At 42.2% G+C, this 23,671-nt stretch overlaps 3 protein-coding genes across 8 annotated transcripts in view; 2 read left to right on the top strand and 1 right to left on the bottom strand.

Annotated features, from left to right (window-relative positions):
* Positions 1-11,243, bottom strand: part of FAM228B (family with sequence similarity 228 member B) — a 40,806-nt gene extending 29,563 nt beyond the window's left edge. For 3 of the 5 annotated variants that reach the window (XM_043917298.1, XM_043917299.1, XM_043917293.1), the window contains exon 1: positions 224-4,391. In XM_043917298.1, the coding sequence (XP_043773233.1) occupies positions 224-284 (61 nt within the window). In that variant the 5' untranslated portion in view covers positions 285-4,391. Of the gene's footprint in view, positions 1-223; positions 4,392-11,123 lie in introns of those variants that run through there. The other 2 variants (XM_043917295.1, XM_043917300.1) reach the window with 2 other exon arrangements.
* TP53I3 (tumor protein p53 inducible protein 3) lies at positions 4,373-10,829 on the top strand. 2 transcript variants are annotated; one of them, XM_043917289.1, is made up of 6 exons: positions 4,373-4,521; positions 4,782-4,924; positions 7,039-7,306; positions 8,257-8,469; positions 9,483-9,679; positions 10,465-10,829. In XM_043917289.1, the coding sequence occupies exons 2-6, from the start codon at positions 4,787-4,789 to the stop codon at positions 10,645-10,647; spliced, it is 999 nt and encodes a 332-aa protein (XP_043773224.1). In that variant the 5' UTR covers positions 4,373-4,521; positions 4,782-4,786; the 3' UTR covers positions 10,648-10,829. The 2 variants fall into 2 exon arrangements, with proteins under 2 accessions (XP_043773224.1, XP_043773225.1); XM_043917290.1 differs by having other exon boundaries at positions 4,408-4,924.
* A 61-nt stretch (positions 11,244-11,304) lies between the features above and the next one.
* On the top strand, positions 11,305-19,497 carry SF3B6 (splicing factor 3b subunit 6). The gene is made up of 4 exons (XM_043917303.1): positions 11,305-11,572; positions 14,299-14,417; positions 18,919-19,057; positions 19,228-19,497. The coding sequence occupies exons 1-4, from the start codon at positions 11,543-11,545 to the stop codon at positions 19,315-19,317; spliced, it is 378 nt and encodes a 125-aa protein (XP_043773238.1). The 5' UTR covers positions 11,305-11,542; the 3' UTR covers positions 19,318-19,497.
* The last annotated feature ends 4,174 nt before the right edge of the window (positions 19,498-23,671 follow it).

Raw genomic sequence — 23,671 nt, 5'->3', positions numbered from 1 at the left:
CTCAGCTACTCAGACCCACAGCAGGGACCCTTTGATGGCAGCACCCTGTGGAGGTGCCCAGGAAGCAGGTGATGTTCTGAAACAGGGGTCTCCGAACAAGGAAAATTTTTGTCCTGATAGTTCACAAAGACTTGAAATGGTACATACAGGCATGAATGTACTCAAGGGATTCATTTTTTTTCCCCAGGTCCCCAACTTCCATATGTACTTTCCTAAAATTTACCTGTTGTGATTGAGCAGTAATGCCAGTTGTCCCAGGATGCAAAAGAAAGGCCTACTCTCATTCAGCCCCAGTCCTACTGTAATACTTGGCTTGGAGTGTGAGAACTGCAAGGTGCCAAAGGAAAGGAAAATTCTCAATTATTTTTAAACTTAATGAGCTCTTCCATCCTGTATTGTAAAAAATACATCATATGTGAAGAAGAGTCCCATGAGAATAAATCAAAAAGGGCATCATTGAGAAATAGTGAAAATCTTTGTATCATAATTCATCCAGGAGAGAAAGACTCCTCATCTTATCCACGTTTCTTAAAATTCAGAAGCAAGACAGTTATCATAAAGACATGAAATAACATGATTACTTGAAAAATGAGAAACCTTTCCTGATAGAAATATGAGTTGGCTGATTAGTTTAACAATGGTGGCTGGTTTTGCCAATAAGAATGTCACAGATGTTGTTGATAAATGGGTTAAGTTTACAATGCCAAGATGTCAATTAAAATATATTTATTTTTTAAATCTATATTGGAGTACAGTTGATTTACAATGTTCCATTAGTTTCTGCTCTACAGCAAAGTAAATCAGTTACACATATACATATAGCCACTCTTTCTTAGATTCTACTCCTAGATCATTAGAGTATTGAGTAGAGTTCCCTGTGCTATACAGTAGATTCTTATTAGTTTTCTATTTTATATATAGTACTGTGTATATGTCAACCCCAATCTACCAGTTCATCCCTCCCCCCCAAATACATACTTAGAAGGATTTGGTCCAAAGAATTGTCTTAGCAAAAAAGTGTATTGGAATTAACACTTTTACTTTCCACATCCTCCTGAATATATATAAACAAGGGGCCTCTAAGAAACAGAAGCAGAAATAATAGTCATTTGATAAATCTTTGCAAAGCTTTGTTGGCAATAATCCCAGAAGCTGAGAATGACACATAGGGCTGGGTAACTAATCCCTTACAGCTTGAATGGTTTCCAAATCTTTGCTTTCAACAAAATTGAAGGAAGACTTAATTAAGTTACCAGCTAATAGATCACTGAAAATAATCTCGGATGATAAATCCTTATATGGTTTTTATCATATAACTCAGAGGTATTCAAATAATTGGCTGACATTCCTATAAAGAAATTTCTTTCCCTTCTAATTTATGCAAATTAGGTTTCTCAGAGCTTGTCCATAACAATGAAAAAGATTAATGCTGAAACTAGTCTCATTCAAGCAATAATTAATATTCATCCACAGATGACATAATTATTTGGAAAAATTCAACCCCACCAATGGTCCAATAAAAATTTTATATTCAATAATTATTAACATTCAAAATAATACTTTTACTTTGGCCATGCCATGCAGCCTGTGGGATTTTAGTTCCCTGACCAGGGCATAAGCAGTGAGAGCAGAGAGTCCTAACCACTGGACTGAAAGGGACTTCCCCTAAAATAATACTTTAAATAACATAAAAGTAATTCAAAATGATGTTTTGATCAGCTGTGAACTAATAATACTGTAATAATAAGTAAACCCAGAAGAAATTTAACACTTTATAGCCCTACAATCACAGAAAATTTTAAAACTAATGTCAGGTTACATATATTTTGTTGTAGATAAGAATGATCAATAAAGCATAAAACATAGCAGGATGTAATTTTTATGTAGAATGAAAATATAAGTATTAGGAAAAAATGAAATTTTAAAACTTCCAACTGTTAAAGAACTTGTTTGGGTACTTTTGAGTGGATGATTATAGTATTAAATTGCTCTAAAATCCAACTCCACTTGATACATTTAAAAGCCTGATATGAGTTTTAAATGTCAGTATTTATGACCAGAAACCATATCTTTTGTACCACCTTAAATGTAAGATGGAAAGTTTTAGATATCAACTTTAAAATATGAGGAATGCAGCTTTTAAAAATGCTTTTTGTCTACTGATGAAGACCACTGCCTGGAGTAAGAACTGTCTTGGGTTCTGAGTCATACGGATGGGTCCCCAGGAAAATGGCAGAGGCAGGTAACCAAATAGGCAGCCCCACCAAGCTGACTGCAAGCTCTTTCTTTTCCTACAGCCTTCCTGAGTCTTTGCTCCTGAGATTTGCCCTTCAACCTCTGGGCGGAGTGCCCATGGAGAAAGGGGAGGAAGAGCCCAGACAAAGTCCTGCAGGCATAGAAGCTGGCATGGTACCCAGAGGTGAACTGCCCCAGCTCCTCTAGGCAAGGACCAGTTGTCATCACTGAGCTGCTGGGCTGTCCAAGCTTGAGCGTGGTTACCACAGAAGCTGCTGGTTTACGCAGAACCCTTCAGAGGCCATCTGGGAGAGATTATGCCCTCACCCCCATTTAACTTTCAGGATAAGCAGCAGCAGTTGTACCCTCACATCAGCTGGGTTTCTGGGACACATGCTTCCACCTAATTCCTAACACAGATCTTGCTTGTTCTGCTAAAACATGAACCTGTGGGGGAGTTCCTCTAAGGCCAGAGATGTGGACTGTGGAATACTGATGCAGCAACCAGTCATCTAAAATTTACCACCCAATTCCACAACTTATATTTTGACAAAAAGGGGCTGGAGCAAGGATGTTTTAAGGAAATTAACCTGTTTTTGTAGTTTCCAGCAGAGCTCTCTGTTGACCCTTTTGGAGGTTAGTGTCCTGAGACGCACAATTACGTATTTTCATAAGGCCTGCTGCTCTGTGTGGCTTGTGAGATCTCAGTTCCCCAATCAGGGGTGGAGTCCATGCCACCAGCGATGGAAGCTTTGAGTCCTAACCACTGGACCTCCAGGGAAGTCCCCTGGGTCTTATTCTTTAATTATCAGGGAGTCAGCAGTATAAGTTCCTGCCCTCCCTGGGACATGGTCCTTCTGAGACACTATAGCCTACCCAAAAAAAGAAGCAAAAAATACCCACCACAAAGTTTCCAGAAAAGGCCTCCTATGGACCTTTCCTCTGAATACACTGTTGGGCTTCTTCTGTCCCTTTTCTTGCAATAGTGGTTTTGACACAGATGACAAAAGGAGGGACAGTGGCTGACAGGCATTTCTGGAAAACAGGCCTTATAAAAATATGTAACTTGGGTAGCCTTCTTGCAAGAGAGGGATATCAGGAGAGGGATGTAAATAAAGAGAAAGGGAGTTTGTAATTGAAGGGACAGATGGGTGCCCCAGGTAGTCTTTCCTTCTACTCTAGAGCCTTGGGCAGGATCAGGAGACAAAGAGTTTGATTTCTGGCTCTGACACTCATAAGCTATGTGCCCCTTGAAATCAAATTAATCGTTCTGTTGATACATCTCAATTCCTTTTTAGTGAAGTGTCATAAAACTCAAAAAAAAAAAAAAAAAAACTCAAATAAGAGAACACATGTGAAGAGGCAAATTATAAGACACTGCCAAAAAAAAAGTTACCTTTTTATACAGGTGCACATACACGTGTATTCTTCTAATCCAGTGGCTTGTAACCAGAAGCAGGTGGTTTTTTTGCTCCCTAGGGATATCTCTCAATGTCGAGACTTTTTTTATTGTCACAACTGTAGAAGGGTGCTGTTGGTATCTAATGGGTGGAGACCAGGGGTGCTGCTAAACACCCCACGATGCACTGGGAAGTCTTTCCAAACAAAAAATTATTTAGTCCAAAATGTCAATTGTGGCGAGGTTGAGAGACCCTGATGTAATAAGCATTTATACAGCTTTTATTTAACCAGGCTAAATTGCCTCACTGGGCAGCCTCTTCCAGGGGCCACTCCCTCATCCTCAGGAAAGACAGGAAAAACCATAGAAGTTTAAAGAATCCCAGGACTGCTTTTATCCTCCCTTTCCCCCCAGCGCTCCTCTGTTTTTTTCTCAGAAGCACCCAGCTTGCCCACCTTACTACAGAGACCAAGGGCAGAAAGAGACTGACAGCACAAACCAGCCAAAAGCCTGCCAGGCTGGGAAACGGACCGGTCGCCCGCCAAGAGTTCCGGTTCTAGTTCCCTTAGAGAGAGGGAAGGATTCTCAAAGTTGAGTGCCTAACAGCATTTCACGCTAAACCAAAGGAAGGACTAGATTGCACAGGCTCAAAATTCACAAAAATCTGATTTGCCGCCACTAGCTTTGCATTTTCAAGGGAGAAGGAAGAAGGGGAGGGTTGATTCCGGCCAACCCCACCCCTGCACTACGCAGAGTGCAGCCGTCCGGCTCCTAGGACCCGCCGGGCGCTCAGGACCGCCCCGTCACCTGGAGCAGCAGCAAAAGCAGCAGAGAGGCCGGGCCTGGAGCAAGTAAGGAGCTCACACCGGCTCCAGCGATCCAGACAGGTGGGAGATTCGAACTCGGAGTGAAAATTGCCTCATGCTCTTCAGTGTTTTCCTGTTCCGCCCGCAGCCAGTCGGTGCGGCCAGCCTCCCTGCACCCCCATCCCAGCCTGCGCCTTCCGCGCGGGGTTGGCCTGGAGGCGGCAGGGGCCTCGCTGGAAGGAGAGCAGGGGCCGGCGGCCAGACGGATTGAGGGAGGCCGCTGGCCGGCAGTGGGGCACTGGGCCCCTCAAAGAAGTTTTCTGTGCCCTGTGTGTCCTCAGAGACCATGATAGCTGTGCACTTTGACAAGCCGGGAGGACCAGAAAATCTTTACTTGAAGGAAGTGGCCAAGCCCAGCCCAGGCGAGGGTGAAGTCCTCCTGAAGGTGGCAGCCAGCGCCCTGAACAGGGCGGACTTACTCCAGGTACCCAGGGGTCTGGCAGCAGCTGGGACTGAGCAGGGCAACGCGGTCTTTAATAAACATTCACCAGACAGATGAAGGAGACTTTAGGCACTGCCATTAACGCTCATCATGACCTGCTTCCTCCCGGTTCTGAAACTAGAACCATTTAGCCTCCCTTGTTTTACACAAAGAAAAGGGGTAAGTGCACAGCAGAGGCCACCCTGAGTCACTCCATTGTCTGTCTGCTCAGGCTTCCCCATTTCTTGGAGGGGTGGGTGTTAGACCTCCCTGTATCTCCTTTGAAAGTGAAAAAGTCAAAGCGTCAGCACAGTCTTGTCTGACTCTTTGCAACTCCATGGACTGTAGCCCACCAGCCTCCTCTGTCCACTGGATTCTTCAGGCAAAAATACTGGAGTAGGTTGCCATTCCCTTCTCCAGGGGATCTTTATGACCCGGGATTGAACTGAGAGGATAACAGGCAGGAAGGCCAGGGGTCTCCAAATGGAGGAAATAGGCTTCAAGTGTCAGACATTTTTTATCTCCCTCTTAAGTGGCAGGAGGAAACAAACAAGTGTTAGATTTTTTCCCTCCTCTATACAAATTTAAAGAGGTTTCTCTTAAAATTCTGTGTTGCCATAATGAAACCTGGCTTCACCTGAACTTTTCTCAAACCTTGAGCTAACCAAAGCGTTTTTCTTTTGGAAATGTTTGTCTTAAGCTATGTTAATGAACTATATCCTCGACTCTGTCTTTCTTCAAGTCGGTTTTGCCTAAGACTCGGAACTGACTTGACAAACCTGCATGTTTTACTCTTAATCTATGTTAATGAAACCATATATTTACTTGGAAACCTGCCTTTCTTCAAGATTCCTGTCAATGGTTTTATGGCCCGGGATGACTCATCTGGTGCCAGTGTTATCTCAAAATGCATGTTGTGGGTGAGGGCCTTGGGGCTGAGTTTTGAGACATCTCCTTTCTATAATTAACAGCTTGCTAGTAGCTATGTAACATCCAGCTAAAGACTAGCAGGGGGGCACTCTTTTTGCCCCCTTCTGATGTCTATGTCAGAAGCTTTCTCTATCTCTTCTATACTTTAACACAACTTTATTACACAAAAGCTCTGAGCGATCAAGCCTCGTCACTGGCCCTGGATTGAATTCCTCTCTTCCGGAGGCCAAGAATCCTGGCGTCTTTCCTGGTTCAGCAACAACCTTTCAGAACCTAGGTCTCTTACGTTGCAGGTGGATTCTTTACCATCTGAGCCACTAGGGAAGCCCCGCCTCAAAGGTTGGCATCCTTACACCAGGAGTCAAAGCTGGGCCGCCTGGGTGAAAATCAGGACTCCTAACTGCTCCTCAGGCAACCCTGTTCACCATTTGTACTCTACAGACAAAGAAACTGAGAGTCAGAGAGGTTCAGCAATGAGCCCAAAGCCACACACTAGTAACCAGGGGAGCAGTGTCTTTGTCTTAAGGCACCTGAGTCTGTATTCTTTCCACTCTGAGGGTTCAAGAGCTGGCAGGGGGCAGTGCTTTTAAGAATTTTCTTCCAACTTCTTCTAGAAGCACTAAACTGGGTCACCTGCATTTTTTGAAGTGATTAAGAAATGTACACCAGAATCACAAGGGGCACTTACTCAAAATAAATAGCACAGGGATCCAGGCATGTATACTTTGCAAAAGGATCTCAAATTGTTCTGATGCACACTCCTAGTTCAGTCCCTCTGGTCTCGGGCCTCTGGCGATTGTGAGGCATGAGTACAGAGCCTGGCACTTGATATATGAGATATATCATTAGGAAGCCCATGGTTTAGTTACTAGTCTTGCTATTAACTTGTTTTGCTACCCTGGTTCCCCTGACAAGGCGTCAGTTTCTTCATTTGTAAAACAAAGGGTTTAGATGATACAAGGACTGGAAGTGATACCACAAGTTACACATCCACTGATTATGGGACCTGTAGTCTCTTACTTGTATGAAACAAATTACCTCCCCTCTCTTTTTCCTTGACTTAAAAAACCTAATTTTACCCTGAATTTTGTCTTAAAGGGGGAGGAGGGGAGCTATGGGAAGAAAGCCAGGGATGCTGACACAGATTTCTGATCATGCTTACTACCTAGCGTGTCCTCTTTCTGCAGAGACAAGGCCAGTATGCCCCACCTCCAGGAGCCAGCAACATTTTGGGACTCGAGGCATCTGGACACGTGGCAGAGCTGGGAGCTGGCTACCAGGGACCCTGGAAGGTCGGGGACCCAGCCATGGTTCTGCTGTCTGGCGGGGGCCAGGCTCAGTATGTCACTGTCCCTGCAGAGCTCCTCATGCCCATCCCGGCAGGACTGACCATGTGCCAGGCTGCAGCCATCCCAGAGGCCTGGCTCACCGCCTTCCAGCTATTACATCTCGTGGGTAAGGACCACCCCACCCCATGCTCACTCCATACAGCATAGTTCAATTTATTCATTTATTCATAACTCAGCCACCTCAAAACCCACCATTCCTGAAGGGCAGCTTTGATCTGGCCACTGAGCAACAGCCAATCCCAGCACCTTACCCTACTTAGTATCAGATCCTCATACTATGTAGCAATGGCTTGATATGGCTGAAAATCATGGTTAGCAGATAGAAAAGCACTGGTAAGCACTGGATAGAAGGCCTGTGTGCATCTTCTCACTGTTAGCGCAGTAGTAGTCCCAGCTTCTCAGTCTTGCTAAGCTCTCTGAGAGCCCTAGTGCAGCAGGTGGAGCCATTCAACCAACTCCTTAATTCCTCCTCACTCCCACTGAAGCCAGCCAAGAGCTCATGTGAGGGTCTCTGCCTTTGGGGAAGTCAGTGTAACTGGGAAGACAAGCACAGTGTTTGGAAGGGTGGCCCCGTCTCTAACTACAAACTACAACAGAAGCTTAAGGTGAGAAAGGTTGGTATGGGCGAAGTCAGAGAAGGCTTTCTGGAATAGAAGGACTATGAAGGGTGGTAGAGCTGTGATGGACAGAAGGCACACCAAGGTGGCCTAAAAGCATCAAGGTGAGATTGGCTGCTTCACTCTCAAGTGAAGGATGGGAACTTCCCTGGTGGTCCAGTGGCTATGACTCCATGCTACCAATGCAGGGGACCCAGGTTCAATCTGGTCAGGGAACCAGATCCCACATGCCGCAAATAAGAAATTGCATACTGCATCGAAGATCAAAGATCCTGCATGCCACAATGCAGCCAACTAAATAAAAATTTTTTAAATAAGACAGCAAGAGATTTGACATTTGGTGGTCCCAGGGCCAGATGATCACAGAAGAATAAGCCTATGTGGTAAAGGTATAGCAGTTGCAAAGTAAAGAAAATGGTTCCTATACTTTCTATCACAGGAAATGTGCAGGCTGGAGACTCTGTGCTAATCCATGCAGGAGCAAGTGGTGTGGGCACAGCTGCCATCCAACTTGCCCGGATGGTTGGGGCTACTCCTCTGGTCACAGCTAGTTCCCAGCAGAAGCTTCAAATAGCAGAAAAGCTCGGAGCAGCTGCAGGATTCAATTACAAAGAAGAGGACTTTTCTGAAGCAACACTGAAATTCACTAAAGGTAAACAAAGCTTCTGCAGTTCAGCAGGAGTTTCAGAGATAATTAAATAAAATTCTCACCAGCCACAAAGTTGCTTCTGGATTTTTTTTTCCCTCTGCTAAAAGCATAACACCTGCCCAGGCCAAATTCTAGTACTCTACTGTTTGACCACTGGAGACAGGCAGGCAGTATTTAGGACTAAGGTGATTTTCATGGGCATTCTTATAAGTGATACAATTTACATGCTTTTTACAAAGGGGATAATCACACAGAGTTGGCCTGGAATTACTCAGGACCTCTTTTTCCCAACCAGTCACTCTGTAGTGAATTAAAAGCAAGTAGGGGTAGAAACTAGTTTGATTGGGTCGTTTATTTTTCTGGAATTGCACTTGTTTGTTAGCCATCTGTAAGTCTTCTTTGGAGAAATGTGTGTTTAGTTCTTTGGCACTTTTTTTGATTGGGAGAAACTAGTTTGGAGCTGGTCATAGTAGGCTTTGGTAGGTAGCGCCCTAAGTGGGTAAGTAAATGTGTATGCCTCTATATTCTAGAGCCAAATCTGTTTATATTTGGCTCATCCCATTCCATTTTTTGACAAGAATCAAAAAGAGAGTTAAAAAGAAAGCTATCAAAGCCATGATTCAGAGAACCCTGTGCAGACACTTCATAACTTAGATATGGACTAGCCTGTCCTGTAGGCTAGGGTGGGTCTCCCCTATTCCCTTGGGTGCCAGTGGGTCTCTACTTATGTGGAGGTCAGGGAAAATACCAGATCATGGTGTTGCCCCATTTCCCTCTTGCTGTGGCAGGGATCATAAAATATGAACTGTATCACACATATATGATAGACTTCAGGTCTCTAAACTCCATTTACAACCATGGTTCTATAAGCAATGTTCTGGGTTCCAACCTATAGATTTACTGCTTGCACTTGTATATATTTATACCCATATTTCCACAAATATGCCATGTAATCTTCTTTTGCACCAATCTTTCTGATTCTGACTAGCATCACAAATCTGTGTTTCATGTGAAAGGTGCTGGAGTCAACCTCATTCTAGACTGCATAGGTGGCTCCTACTGGGAGAAAAATGTCAACTGCCTGGCTCTTGATGGTCGCTGGGTTCTCTATGGTCTGCTGGGAGGAGCTGACGTCAATGGGCCTCTGTTTTCAAAGCTACTTTTTAAAAGGGGAAGTCTGATTACCAGTCTTCTAAGATCTAGGGACAAAAAGGTGAGTGATGGGTGAAAATAAAACATGTGATTTAACTATTATCCAGAAAAGTGTGATTCATTCACATAATCCTGAGAAAGGATCACATATTAAGTTGGAGAGCCTGTAGAAACCTGCCCCACTGTGGATAAACTGGTAACCTAATTTCAAGAACTAATTAAAATTGGTTGATGAAGGCCTCAACATCTGGGAAAGAGGGTGGCTAATACTTAATATAGTATGTAAACTTCATATAAAATGAACAAAGCCTTGACTATATTAGGAAGTATTTCTAATAGTACCAAGACTTTTGTTTGCAAAGGCAGAACTGTTCTCAGTGTGCTAAGAAAACCTCTTAGGTAAGTAAGGTTAGTAAGCTTCTACCTTTAACAGATTATACATTCCTGAAATTTTGTAGCATTCCAACAGGTGCCAGCTTTGGGAATGTTTCCTCACAGGGTTTCACACCTGCTGGGGGATAACAGGGGTTAAGCATCTCTTTTGAATTGAGCCTATATAAGTCCTCTCTGTGGCTGCCTCCTGCTTGAAGTCTGTATTTAAAAAGAGTCCTTCAGCTTTCAGTGACACTAATATTTTCTCCATGCTTTGATCTTTACCTAGTACAGAACCGAGCTTACAAATCTAGAGGCATGCACATACATGCTAGGAGTGAGGTGATTATTACATACCCTTGTGTGACTTCATATGTGTATGAGTTTCAGAGAAAGCAGAAACGCTAATCAGGGTGGGGAGTGACAAAGAAAGGCCTCCATCCAGGCTGACGGTCTTCTTTTCCTTATCTTAAGTACAAGCAAATGCTGGTGAAGGCTTTCACAGAGCAAATTCTGCCCCACTTCTCCACGGAGGGCCCTCAACGCTTACTGCCGGTTCTGGACAGAGTCTACCCCGTGGCTGAAGTCCAAGAAGCCCATGAGTACATGGAGACTAACAAGAACGTGGGCAAAATCGTCCTGGAGCTGCCCCAGTGAAGAAGGAGGTAGTACAAGACAAGGCTACCTTCAGTCTTCCGACAGCAAATTTGGGAGAAAACTCTGTACGCAGTCAGGCTATCGGGTGCCACTCCAGGCTCGCCTGTAACTCCCTATTCCTCCCCCAGCCTCCTCAAATTATCAACATAAAGATGGTCTAAGGAAATAAAGAGTGGACTTGACGAGTGGCGCGTGGACTCCGGTCGCCGGCTGAGGGGAGAGGTGGGAGTCGGGACAGGCATAGTTGCGGAGATTAGAGTAGAGGCCTGGTCAGCTCATGCTCAATTTCGGGGACCTGCGCTAGCGCCAGGGCTTCTAACTACCAGATACAGTGTCGGCCACAACACAACCAGCCAGAAGCCTGCAGGCTCCGCGCACTGTCAGAGGCCCGGACGCATGCACACGTCCCCTCGCACGCAGCGCGGGGCCTGCAGCCCGGGACCCCACTCCACTGCCGGTCCTCTCCCGCAACTCACCAGCGTGCAGACCCACTTCGCGAGGCCCGCTTCCGCCTTGCGGAGTTCTCTCCGGGCCTCGCCCCCTCCAGCCAACTTCCGCGGTTCCTGGCCTCCCCGACCGGAACACTTCCCTTAAGCCCAGGCCCCGCCCCTTCCGGTTCAGAGCCCGGAAGTGCCTTGGACTCTCTCCTTTCAACCTTCCGGCCTCGTTAAGTACCTCGGGCCCATTTTGCTCTGGAGTCTTATTTGTAGGGGTCAGCTACGTCAGCACGTTTCGGCGTGAGACGGTGATATTCCGGCGAGTTAGAACAGCTTCCGGCGGGGTCTGGATGTTGATGTCCTGCATCTGATGCCTTGTTGCGCTCGAAAGTGAGCGAGCTCCCAGGAGTGCGGAGGAATTCAAGTGTTTGTTCCGGTGACTTCATCAGTCCGCCAAGATGGCGATGCAAGCGGCCAAGAGGGCGAACGTGAGTGTCGGGGACTTCTTCCGAGGAGGGGGAACACTTGGCTGCTGGCGTGACCAGAGAGCATTCTTGGCCCTCCTTTGTCCCTTCGGCGGGAAGAATCAGAAGTTACCTGTCAGAGGGGAGATTCCATCCTGGCCCTGGCCTTAGGGATGTGCTCCTTCAGTCACATTTCCGTCACTGTTGCTTTAGAGTCTGTTATCCTAGTGTCAGTGGTAGTGTTAACAGCCTAAGTTGCTTCACGTGTACCTGGAATCTGGCATCAGGATCTTCTTCTCGGCCTAAAAGTCAGTAGAGCAGTTGAACCTCCCATAAATCACTTACGCTTAACAGGCAGCTGGAACCTGGAAGTATTCTCAGATTATGGAGTTTTGGGATCCTTCATTAATGTTTTCAAAGATATTTTTGAGCACCTTAGTATGTTCCAGACTTGAGAGAGGATCCAATAAGTCAGTCATATTTATTGAACACTTACTATGTGCCAGACACTAGTCTTAAGTTCTGAAGATACAGAAATGAATTTTAAAAAAAAAAGACCTGCTGCTTATTAGGGTCTGTAATATTAGGGGGTGGGGTGTTATGGAAACCTAAGAAAAATTGCCTGGAGAAAGAGAGTGGTCCGCTTTAAGTTGCTGAGAGGTATACTAAGGTGAAGACATAATTGAATATGGTGAGATGAAGATTTTTGGTAACTTCGATGATAATCATTTCAGTGGATAAACGTAGAATACGGTGGCATGAAAAAAAGGTAGAAATTGAGAAAATGGAGCTGGAAATGAAAACACAAGTTTTCGTGTAAATAGAAGTTGAATGACAGTTAACTTTTTTAAAAGATGTGTGATATAAGGTGTATCTGTATGCCAGTGATGCAGGAGAAAGATGGGTTAAATTCAGTAGTTTGGGGTAGGTGAGGGGTTGTCATAGCAATGAGAGGGAAAGTGGATGAATGTGGATAAGTGAAGATTGAATATAGGGCACTTACCATTTGGTTATATCTGTTTTCTTTAATAAGCAAGAGCCAAGGTTATCACCTGAGATGAGCAGGGAAGAGAGGTTAGAGTTCAACTCAGATGTCAGAGGGAATGGTGATGGTAGGATTTGAGGAAAGAGGAGAAAATGTGATACAGTGTCTTGCAGAGTCAGAAAGCGGATTTACTAGAGAAGTATGTTGTGATTGTCTGACAGTGTTTATTATCTACTTGAACTGAGCCTTAAATCTTAACATCTAAAACTTCATTGTACTTGTTTACCATTTGTCACCACTAATAACTTGAGGGCCGGGAATAAGTTATCTTGTTCTTCCATTTATACAACACTTTATTGTTAATGCCTGAAATTGATGCTGGTTTAATAGTTATTGTGCACATTAATAATGTCCAGTATGTAATTAGTATGTTAACAAGGAGCACAAGAATGAAATCTGGACTGGAGATACATATTTGGGAGCCGTCAACTTAGTCTGGAAAGCATGTGTAGTTAAGAGACCAAAGGAATGTAGAGTTAAGGGGAGTATATGAAGAGTCAAGAAAAGAAGTCTTAAAAAAAAAAAAGAAAGAAAAGTCTAAAGATAAAACTCTTTGGAAAATCCTATTTTAATGGCCAAAGAAGACTGAGGACTACTAGCCAGAGAATTAGGAGGAATCCAAGGCAATAGTGTGTCAGGAATAGTCAAGAAGGTGATAGTCAACAGTGTCAGAAGCCTCAGAAGAGCTGATGAGAATTGAACATTGCAAGTGCAAGGTCTTAGAGCATAAAAACAATATTCATCAGAGTGCTTGGGTAGAGCTAGATTGTGGTAGGTTAATGAGTTGTCGTGAAGTAAATATGAGGCAGTGAGTATATACAGTGCATCTTTTCAGATGCTTGACTGAAAGAAAAAAAGGAGCAAGATGGGCTAGTAAGTAGAGAGCTCTTTTTTTCCCCTTTCATTCTGTAATCCTAATGTATATATATAACAAAGGTGCTCACTAAATATTTGAATGAATGAAGAGGGATCCAAAGTGTTTTATTTTGTGTGACAATTGAGAGTATATAAGCAACTGTTCACGTGAGGAATAAAAGAAGCCAATGGTGAGGAAAAGGCTGTAAATTTAAAGGAGAGAGGGGATCATTGATAGAACAAGTTTCTGAGACCAGAGAAGGGTCATCAGTGGGAATTTTATTATCCAGCAAACAGGAAACAGTTCCCTTGTTCTTTCCCACAAATGTCTGTAGCATTGAGGACTTTTAAATGAGGTTGGATATCTTTGTTTACCTGTAGTGACTAAAAATCTGGATTTTGTAGTAGTGAAGTCGCTCAGTTGTGTCCGACAACTCTTTGCAACCCCTTGGACTGTAGCCTACCAGGCTCCTCCGTCCATGGGATTTTCTAGGCAAGAATACTGGATTGGGTTGCCATTTTCTTGTCCAAGAGATCTTCCCAACCCAGGGATTGAACGTGGGTCTCCCACATTGTAGGCAGACGCTTTACCATCTGAGCCACCAGGGAAGTCCTGGACTTTGTTAGTTCCTACTAACAGCCCTCCCTATAACCAGTGCCCAGTTGCTTTTCCCAAGAGCATGCCATTTTCTTTTTTTTTTTTGCCATTTTCATTAATGTCAGATTACAGTTCTTATTCTTGGTGTATAAAAATTATGTATCTTTTTTTTTTTTAGAATGTATTATGAGACAATGTTTTCAAATGGTAGCGCTCTTGCCTCTGATAATAACCCATTATCTTTCATTTTAGATTCGACTTCCACCAGAAGTAAATCGGATTTTATATATAAGAAATTTGCCTTACAAAATCACAGCTGAAGAAATGTATGATATATTTGGGAAATATGGACCTATTCGTCAAATCAGAGTGTGAGTCTTACTGAAACTTTTGAAATGTCATTTAGAGAAATGATTGTTTAATTTATATTCTCAGAATTAACAGATGACAGAGGGCCTCACCAAGAGGCTAGAGACTAAGCATAGAGACCCTCATGATCCAACTCAGTGAAAGCCAAGAATGGTAGTTGTGAAATTATAGAGAGCGTGAAGTAGTAATGAGTGGTTTGAAGGCAACAGATGGGAAGAAAAAGAACCAACATTTTTTATATACCTGCTATTTGTAAAGAAGTATTCTACTGTGGTTACTCTTAATTTTCTCAACAATCTTCACGGTCTCCTTTACTGACTCCACAATTTATGAGTAAGTTGTGTAAAGAGATATAAAAGTAACAGAAAAATGATTTTTTTTTTCAAATACACCTTTCTGTTGAAGATTTAGAAGTATAGGGCAAAAAAAAAAAAAAAGAAGTATAGGGCAAAGTAATTATAAATCCATGTTTTAATTTAATCTAAAGATTGGGGCTTCAAATGATATCTATTGAACATCTGCTGTATGCCATTTGTCCTCTAATAGGTGCTTTTATTTGCATCACCGACACTACAACCCTGTGTGGAAGTGATAGGGTGTCTGTTTCACAGGTGAGGCTACTAAAGCTCAGAGAGTAAAAGTATCAATACTTTTCTAGTTTCACCCAGCTCTTTGGTGATAAAATCTTGTGATTCTAAACTGAATCTCTGCACAGTACCGCAGCTGCTGTCCTTTTAACTAGTATATGTGAGCCAATTAACTAGGAGTCCATCTAAGAAGATTTCTAAAGGTTTTATTTTCCATTGGAATTCTTTTATGACTTGAGAGTTCCTTCTTGGCTTTTAGAACTCTGAGATCTTGAGGATTCTTCTTTTCAGTAATCACTATTCCTCCAAAAAGGAAACGAAGAGCTAGAAATGTACCATCATTGGTACTCAAAACAGAGATGAAAATGAAGTGTTACAGACCAACTGTCCGTTTAAGGAACTCTTTTTGTTCCATATTTGATTAAAGTTTTGGGCCCTTTCTGCAGAATACACACAACATTTCACATGTGATTTCAGTGGGTACATGAGCTCTAGGTTAAGAACTCCTATTTGAAACATACAAGCGTGGTATGCAGAAAATCCCTTGACTTGGGGTTTAGGAGACAAGATTCTGCTTCAGGATGAGTCATGTGTCTCTAGACAAGTTGCTTGGCTTTTTCCTCACATATAAGATAATCTGAGTGGACAGTGCCTTTCAGCTTTTAACATGGAGGTAGTATGATAACCTAGGTTCAAATACTAACTGGGTGCTTGCTAGTCATATGAAACAGCAAAACAGTTAACCTTCTGGAGCTTTATCTATGATATAAAATCTTTCTAGAAGAGTTTCCCAGAGGATCAAATTAGATAGTTCACACTTTGAGTATTTCCTTCCCAGTGTGCGTCAGCCACCCGCCCTGTGTTCCCGTAGCTTCTCCTCTTAGTTGTCACATGGTTTTGCTGTTGACTGTGTGCTCACTCGTGGCTCCTGCCGGCCTTTGGACTCCTCCAGGGCAGATAACCATATATTCTTTTCACTTATGTTGACAACTCTTGTTGTGCCTGACACATGTTAAGCACACGGTGCCTGTAAGTAAATGAATAATATACAAAGTGGCAGTGTATTTATGAAGGTATAACAAAATTTATTGATAGTACACAATTAAGAGATTAGTGGAGTTAAGTCAAGATGAAGATTGCAGAGTAGCTCAAGACCTTAGAACTTTCAGTCTGCTGTCTGAGGGATTTCCACCCAGCTCATCTCATTTCTGGCTCCTCATTCTTCAGGTCTCAGCTTCAGTGCCAGAGTGGTTTTCCTAAACCACCCTAGCTAAAGTAACCCCTATCTTCCCATTAATCTGTCATTAACTGCAAGTGTTTTGTATTTATTTACATAATATCTTTCTCCTGCATGAAAAGAGCCCCTTGAAGGAAGGGATGATGCTCATCTTTTTCACTATTGGATTTCCAGCACCTGTCATGTAGAAAGAACGCTATGTGTATTTGTTGAATAAATTCGTAAAAGTTTGGTGTGCAAGAACTTGGGTCTAAATTATAGATTGAGGAACAGATGTTTCCTGTCCTGTAGCTGTGGTCCTGCTCTGTGGCACCCAGCAGTAGGGTGAGTGGCCTTCTCAGTTTGCCCAGAGCCAAGGAGTTTTCTGGGACAGGGGGCTTTCAGTGCTCAGACCTGGACAGTCTTGGGCAAACCCAGCTGATTTGTCAGCTTACCTTGCATGCAGTAGACTCTCGGTGCTTTGAGCTCTTTAAAGCTCTTTCATACTTGTTGCATCTTTTGTTTATTAAAACCATGTGTGAGGTAGGATGTCACTATTTGACACATGAAACAGCTGAAGCTCAGAGAGGTTGTTCCATGAGTAGATCTCCTTATTTTTACTTTAAGCTTTTACCATTGATCAAGAAAAGAATGTTGCAGGGATTCTCTGGTGGTCCAGTGGTTAAGATCCAAGCTCTCACTGCCGAGGGCCCAGGTTCAGTCCCTGGTCAGGGACCTAAAATCCCCTAAGTTGTGTAGTGTGGCCAAAGACAGAAAATACTGTTGACTCAGCACCTAACATATATTAACAGGTACCAAGTATATATTTTTAATTAAAATTACAATGTAGATTTCAAGATATTAGGTTGATAATTAGGGGCTGGGGCACTTTAGATGGAGGATCTTTAAAATGGGTTTAGTGCCTGTTGCGCTTCTAGTTCCTAAGAAGATGTAAGAGGAAAAAGAGAGACGCTCTTGTTTTATTAGCTTCCTGGAAAAAAGATGTGTATGAGAACTGATAGGAGAAAGTAGATATCCATCCTTCAAATGCTTATTGGGACTTGTTATATGCATAGCATTGTAGGAGTAAAATAAAAAAACCATATTTGCCCTTTTGGAACTTAAATTATTACTTTTTTTTTTTAATGGTTTTATTCCAAAATAAAAATTAAGTGGACTTTTGGGGAAAATCTTTGGGACAGTGTTTTTTCCCTTTGTGTATTCCCCAATATTTCAAGAATAAGCATTCTTGAAAAAAGTCAAAAGTTGTTACTTTCAGTGAGTAAAGAGTATAATAAAATTCTTCATCAGGCCCATGCAGTCTGACAAAGTGAGAGTGTTCTATGGTCCTGGTACCCTCCAACCCCCTCAGCCCCCTACACCTCTCCCTTTTACAGGAAGCACAAGCTCTGATAGGGCCCAAAACTGTAGTCTCATCCTAGATCAAATCTAGGCAGGTGCCTCCCCTTCCCATGGGCTCACTGCCTTCCCTTGACCCTGTGCAGTCACTGTGGCAGTTGATAAACCTTACTCTGCAGTTGCATTGGGTGGCTGGAACTCAGATGGAGGCAAGGGGATATCATCTTTAGCTTTAGAGCATAAGCTGAATGGGACTTCTGCCAGCTGTCCCCACTCATAAGCACATGGCCATCTGCCACCTGCAGTTTGTTGCTCCTCACACTTCCCTAGCTCCTCCCCTACCTGAAGCTGGTGTGAGGAGAGGAGGTGGCAGCCCTATAGCTTCCCTACACAAGAAGCAGCTCCATATCCATGAGCTTCCGTGTTCAGCCACCTGCCAGCATTCTTCTCTGACTCACAGGTACCCCACCAACCACCACACTTCAAACCCAATCCCTCCAGAAACCCAGCCCTTTTCCCTGGCTACAGAAGGCTGTGTAATGCATAAAAGTGCAGATATTACTAAAAGTGAATGTCTGAAGGATAGCTGTTGACTCTGTTGTTTTAAAAGGGCAATGAATCTTCTAAGGAAAATGGAAGAGACTACATTAGCTCTCTCTTTACATCGGAAGACACCCTGTCCTAGTCATAAAAGATGGTAGTTGACTGTTTTTAATTTTGCCATCTTCTTGGTAGGGTTTCCTTCCAACCCCACTCCTGCCACAGACACAAAATTTATTTTTATGGATTTTATAAGCTTTAGTAAAATACTACCCAGAAACGTTTGTTCCCTACATTGATGGAGACTGTCTTGTGTTTAAGAATTGGAACTAAAATTAGAGTGAGGGAGAAAATCAAAATCTTTGGAAACAAGGGACTAGTGTGGTAAATAACCAAAACGTGTTGTTTCTGTTGCATAAATGCACAGTAAGAAAAGCTGCATCCTAGACATCATTGGTAATAACAGGTATCACTCCTAAGGTACTATACTTAGCAGTGTAAGACTAAAAATTGATTCTTAGTATGAGAAGTAGGAAAGTGAACATGAGGACTGCTCTCTCTTAGTAGGGTAGTGAACATGAAGACTGAATGTTCCAAGCTTGTTCTTTGCTGCTATTGTCTTAGTAACCATATTAGTATTCTTAGTATAGTAAGTTTCATCTGAGATATGGTACTTAAAAACAAAAGTTACCTAATTCAAGAAATTAAAGGCTTATTCAGCATACCTGTCCATAATATCTATTTCCCCTAAAGGTTTTCAGGTAAATGTGTATTTTAATTAAGTCCAATTCACCTTTGTAGGGGGAACACACCTGAAACTAGAGGAACAGCTTATGTGGTCTATGAAGACATCTTTGATGCCAAGAATGCATGTGATCACCTGTCAGGATTCAATGTTTGTAACAGATACCTTGTGGTTTTGTACTATAATGCCAACAGGGTAAGTACAGGCATGGTCCTCATCACTTGGGGAACCCATGTAAGAGTTAGTGGAGGGTTGTACCATTAGGGGAGATGCTCTCCAGAGTTCTTCTCTAGCTAGTGCTATTGGTAAAATTCGTTTGACTGTAGGTTGGTAACTGTTAACTTTGGTCCTTACCACACTTTCAGGCATTTCAGAAGATGGACACAAAGAAGAAGGAAGAACAGTTGAAGCTTCTTAAGGAGAAATATGGCATCAACACAGATCCACCAAAGTAAATGTTTTCTGCATTTTCACTTTGGACTAAAACCCATGAATGACTACCACTTTTTTTTTTTTCTTTTAAATGCTGAATATTGTGATTTTTTATTTGAGATTGACCCAGTTTCAAGACCCACTTGAAACTGATATATGTTAGAATATATTATGTTAATAAACTTGTAGCTTTTGGTAAAACATGTCAGTGTTTTCTCTTAAAATTTCTCCTATATTATACCAGAAAAAATAATAAAACAGCAGTTGAACCATATCAAGAATTATTCAGTAGTAGATGGTCCTAGAGACTAAGCTTCTTGAGAATGGAGACCTTTTGATATTCTCAATACTACCAGTGACCAGTCCAGTGCTTAGCCATTAGGGGAACTTATAAAGAGTATTGTTACTTATTGAATGTCTATTAATAATGAAATCTACATAATAACTCAGTGAAGGTAGGTATCTCCCTTTTGCAGATAAGGAAACCAAAGTTTATCATGTTGAGTGAATGAATAAAATGTTTTTTGACATCAACTAGTTATTAACCACATGAGTACATTTGAGTGATACTTGGTTTACAGTTAGTGAAATGCCTTTGTCAGTATTGGTACCCTTGTCCTTAGAGGTTTATTCTAGAAATGGTCATTCAGATGATAACACATTGTTAGAAATGGGGAGCAAGCTGCCAGGGTGGTGGTATTTGTTGTTACATGTCTAAGATGTATTTATGTATTCTTTCCCTTTAGTTAAGTGTTTGTGTATATTTTGGACCTTAGCTCATAGTATATCTTTGCCATAAATAAAATACTTAATGCTTAGTCTTATAATCACAAACTCCCATGGCATGGAAATAGTATGTTTATTACCACATTCATCATAGCTCAGCAGCTTGGAGGAGATAGCTATAATTTTCTTTTTATAGTTTAGGCATGGGCCAAATGGAGAAACATGGACTAATTGTTTTGTATATAACTATAACGCAAAATCAATTTGAAAGATACAAGCATTGAATCATTTAAATGCACAAAGCCTCTTCTACTTTTAAATGCATTTAGCTTTGAAATCTAGCATTACTGCAAGAAAATAGATTATTTTGTACTTTTTGTACTGTCTTCTCAAAGCCTACTATTGAAAATCAAGAAATGTCTTGTTTATTAACTCTGTCTGAGTGCTTTTTGAAAGCACTGTTAAAGAGTAGAAAAGAGTCCTTTCTAAGAAGGGCAGGCAGATGACAAAGGAGCCACAGCTGTAATTTTCTTGTGAATGCTTTTATGAGTTCCTTATTTTTGTAATGCTCAGTGTGCTTTTAGGTATTTATAAATATAAAAAGAATTTTCTAAAAGACTTTTGTAAGGGGAAAACAAATTAGACCTACTTACAGTGTGGTTTGTCTACAGACTGACTTGCTCCTAATATAAGTTGTTTTAAATTAGTAACAAGGGGGAATTCCTGACAGTTATAACTGGTCTATCATTTGGATTATATACGTGTTAGTTGAATTCCATGACCTAAAGTTAAGAGTTTCTAAAAAATGCCCTCTAATTGGAAATTTTTAGCCAGTTCCAATTACAAGAACATTAGTTCAGTGGACACATCCTGAGCCTCTGCTCTGTTCTCTATGTACTGAAATGCTGAGGACATAGTTACAGCCAGTCCTCTGCACCAGGCATTGAAGGCGCAGTTTCTCAAAATGCTTTTAAGAGTATAAGGAATCGGGATTTCCCTGACAGTCCAGTGGTTAATACTTCATCTTCCAAGGCAGGGGATGTGGGTTGGATTTCTTGTCTGAGAGCTAAGATCCCACATGCTTTGTGACCAAAAAAAAACAGAACATAAAACAGAAGCAATACTGTAACAAAGACTTTAAAAATGGTCCGTATTAAAAAATCTTAAAAATAAATCCAGGGGGACATCGAAGCCAGCTGGGGAGCTTAAAAAAAAGGGAATGATTGTGTTCATGTGCATGTATGTACACACACACATGTGCCAGAGCTGCTTTACATCCATGTAGGTTACATTTCAAGTTTTTAAGAAAGATTTTGTATGAATAGAGAATTCATTGAAAGTATGAAAGTGACTGATAAAACATATATTTCATCATCACCTTCTTGCTTAACAACTTTTGGTGGCTCTCACAGGATGATGCCCAAACCCTTGTCGTATTGCATCACAATTTTCTGTGTTATCTTTTAAGAGTGTCAGTAAAGCAGGGCCTGTGAAGCCTAGCGCCCTACCCTCTCCACGTGCTAGCCAGTAGGTATTTGCTTTTATTCCCCCCTCCTGTTAGTGTCTCCTGTTACCACCTTGGCTATGAGTACTCTAGGCTGAGATCATTTACTTGACTCCATAATGGGCACCTGAAATGGTCCTTGGTGCTATTTTTAGTTATCTTATTGGTGTCACAGCAGAAAACATGATGATAATCTTTTATACAGGCTGACTTCTGAGGAATTCTCATAGGCCTTTTGTATCATTGAGGAAAGCGAGGAACCAAGACATTCTGAAGGAAACACCCCAGAAAGGAGTGAGTGTAGCACCTGCTGACTGGTCTGGTCCCACCGTAGAGGTGAGCATAGGGACTGGTGACTGAAAGCAAAGCAGCCCCTTTCTCATTTCATTTTCTCCATCTTAAAGCACTGCTTCTTCAGTAGCTCATCAGTCCTCAGCAGAGGAATACAGCCAGGACTTTTTGGAGACAAAAGGGATCAATAAAATAGCCAACATGTTGTGTCATACACATACATGACACATTTTGTGATGTGTTATCAACGAGTCTATGAAGGAAACTTAACAGCACTTGCCCCTCCCTCAGTCTTGAAACAATTCTAAGACATCACTGAAGAAGAACCCTGACGATGGCCAAGAGCTTTTCTCAGGCCAACTAAAAGAAAAATCTCTTAGCTACATTGCCGTGGGCTCTCCTGACATACAGAACCCATATCAATCAGCAGGCTGGTTTTAAAACCTACCTGGAAGTTCCGGTAAGTTACAGTAAAGGCAGATGAAAATATTAATAAGCAGCATAGATAGAAACAAGTTCAGAATCATATATTCTCAGAAGTAATGCTCCAGTATAAAGTTAGAGCAACTCTAGATGAAAATAAGTACATACTTATTATCACAAGTAATGTCCCAATGTGAGTTAGTGTATGGCTTTGAAGCGTAGCACATCATCATTTCTTTAGATGCACAAAGCACTTTTCCAAGAAGGGAGCTCATCTGGTTAAGTCTAAATGTAGATTTCACGATCGATCACCTGAAGTGCTCAAATCCAGCATTTGATGACTAAGCTATGGGGTTTGGACAAAATGTATTCCTTTAGTTACAGTTACTCAGAAGAGAATTCTGAGCCTGTGAGATGAGTGGCAAGCAATAACCTACCTTGTAGGGCTGCTTAGTGGAGAAGGAAATGGCAACCCACTTCAGTATTCTTGCCTAGAGAATCCCATGGACAGAGGAGCCTGGTGGGCTGCTGTCCATGGGGTCGCACAGAGTCGGACACGACTGAAGCGACTTAGCATGCATGCATGCATTGGAGAAGGAAATAGCAACCCACTCCAGTATTCTTGCCTGGAGAATCCCAGGGACAGAGGAGCCTGGAGGGTTGCTGTCTGTGGGGTCGCACACAGTCAGACATGACTGAAACAACTTAACAGAAGCAGCAGCAGGGCTCCTTAGAGGGTTGGTGGCAGTTTTTATTTTAAAATTAGAAAAAAAAATAAGAATAGAACAAGGCCCATTAAGTACAATAGGTACCTCGGAGCGGTATGTATGCTACATGAACTTTTGAAAGTTCACTTCATGCCACTTCACTTTTAGGAAAGACCTACATGAATACCTGTTTTCACTACCCAAAAGAAATCCAGAGAGGATTTTTGCTTTTATGATGAAAGGAGAAAAGCAAAAATAGCATTCAGAGTGGTTAAGAGGCAGCGTGAACCCTGAGCAGTGACTGACACCACCCAGCTCCTTCCCCAAGAATTACATAGCATCTCGGCAACAAGCCGTCATAGCTTTGAACTGTGTCTGTGAGCATCTGTGCTCTTATCTTGATGTATTTTGTACATCCATTAGCAAGATGTGCCCTAGTGTAACTGCTTCTTCGCTTCACACCATTTCAGCTTACAAAAGGTTTCATAGGCATGCGGTACTTTCTACTTTCGGATAGTGGGGAAACCTGTACTATATAATATCACTCTCCTGGCCACTTCTCTTTGTGATTCTTTTCTGCAAGGGCAACTGACTTATGTGGTCCTAAAAGCACTTTCTTTAACGACTGTGGTCCTTAAAATACTTCCTTTAAGGACCACATACAGCAGACTTAAGAGATGCGGATTCGATCCCTGGTTCGAGAAGATCCCTTGGAGGAAATGGCAC

This window comes from Cervus elaphus, chromosome 11 (assembly GCF_910594005.1).
Source record: "Cervus elaphus chromosome 11, mCerEla1.1, whole genome shotgun sequence".
In the NCBI taxonomy this organism is placed as follows: domain Eukaryota; kingdom Metazoa; phylum Chordata; class Mammalia; order Artiodactyla; family Cervidae; genus Cervus; species Cervus elaphus.
The sequence above is the reverse complement of the archived record's forward strand: the minus strand, read 5'-3'. Positions and strand labels throughout refer to the sequence as shown.

Bases quoted from the DNA above. Each gene is read 5' to 3' on its own strand.
- TP53I3 (XM_043917289.1), top strand. From the start codon at position 4,787: ATGATAGCTGTGCACTTTGACAAGCCGGGAGGACCAGAAAATCTTTAC. The intron at 7,307-8,256 runs GTAAGGACCACC...TTTCTATCACAG, and splicing joins CCAGCTATTACATCTCGTGG to GAAATGTGCAGGCTGGAGAC. The intron at 8,470-9,482 runs GTAAACAAAGCT...TTCATGTGAAAG, and splicing joins AACACTGAAATTCACTAAAG to GTGCTGGAGTCAACCTCATT.
- SF3B6 (XM_043917303.1), top strand. From the start codon at position 11,543: ATGGCGATGCAAGCGGCCAAGAGGGCGAAC. The intron at 11,573-14,298 runs GTGAGTGTCGGG...CTTTCATTTTAG, and splicing joins AAGCGGCCAAGAGGGCGAAC to ATTCGACTTCCACCAGAAGT. The intron at 19,058-19,227 runs GTAAGTACAGGC...CCACACTTTCAG, and splicing joins TGTACTATAATGCCAACAGG to GCATTTCAGAAGATGGACAC.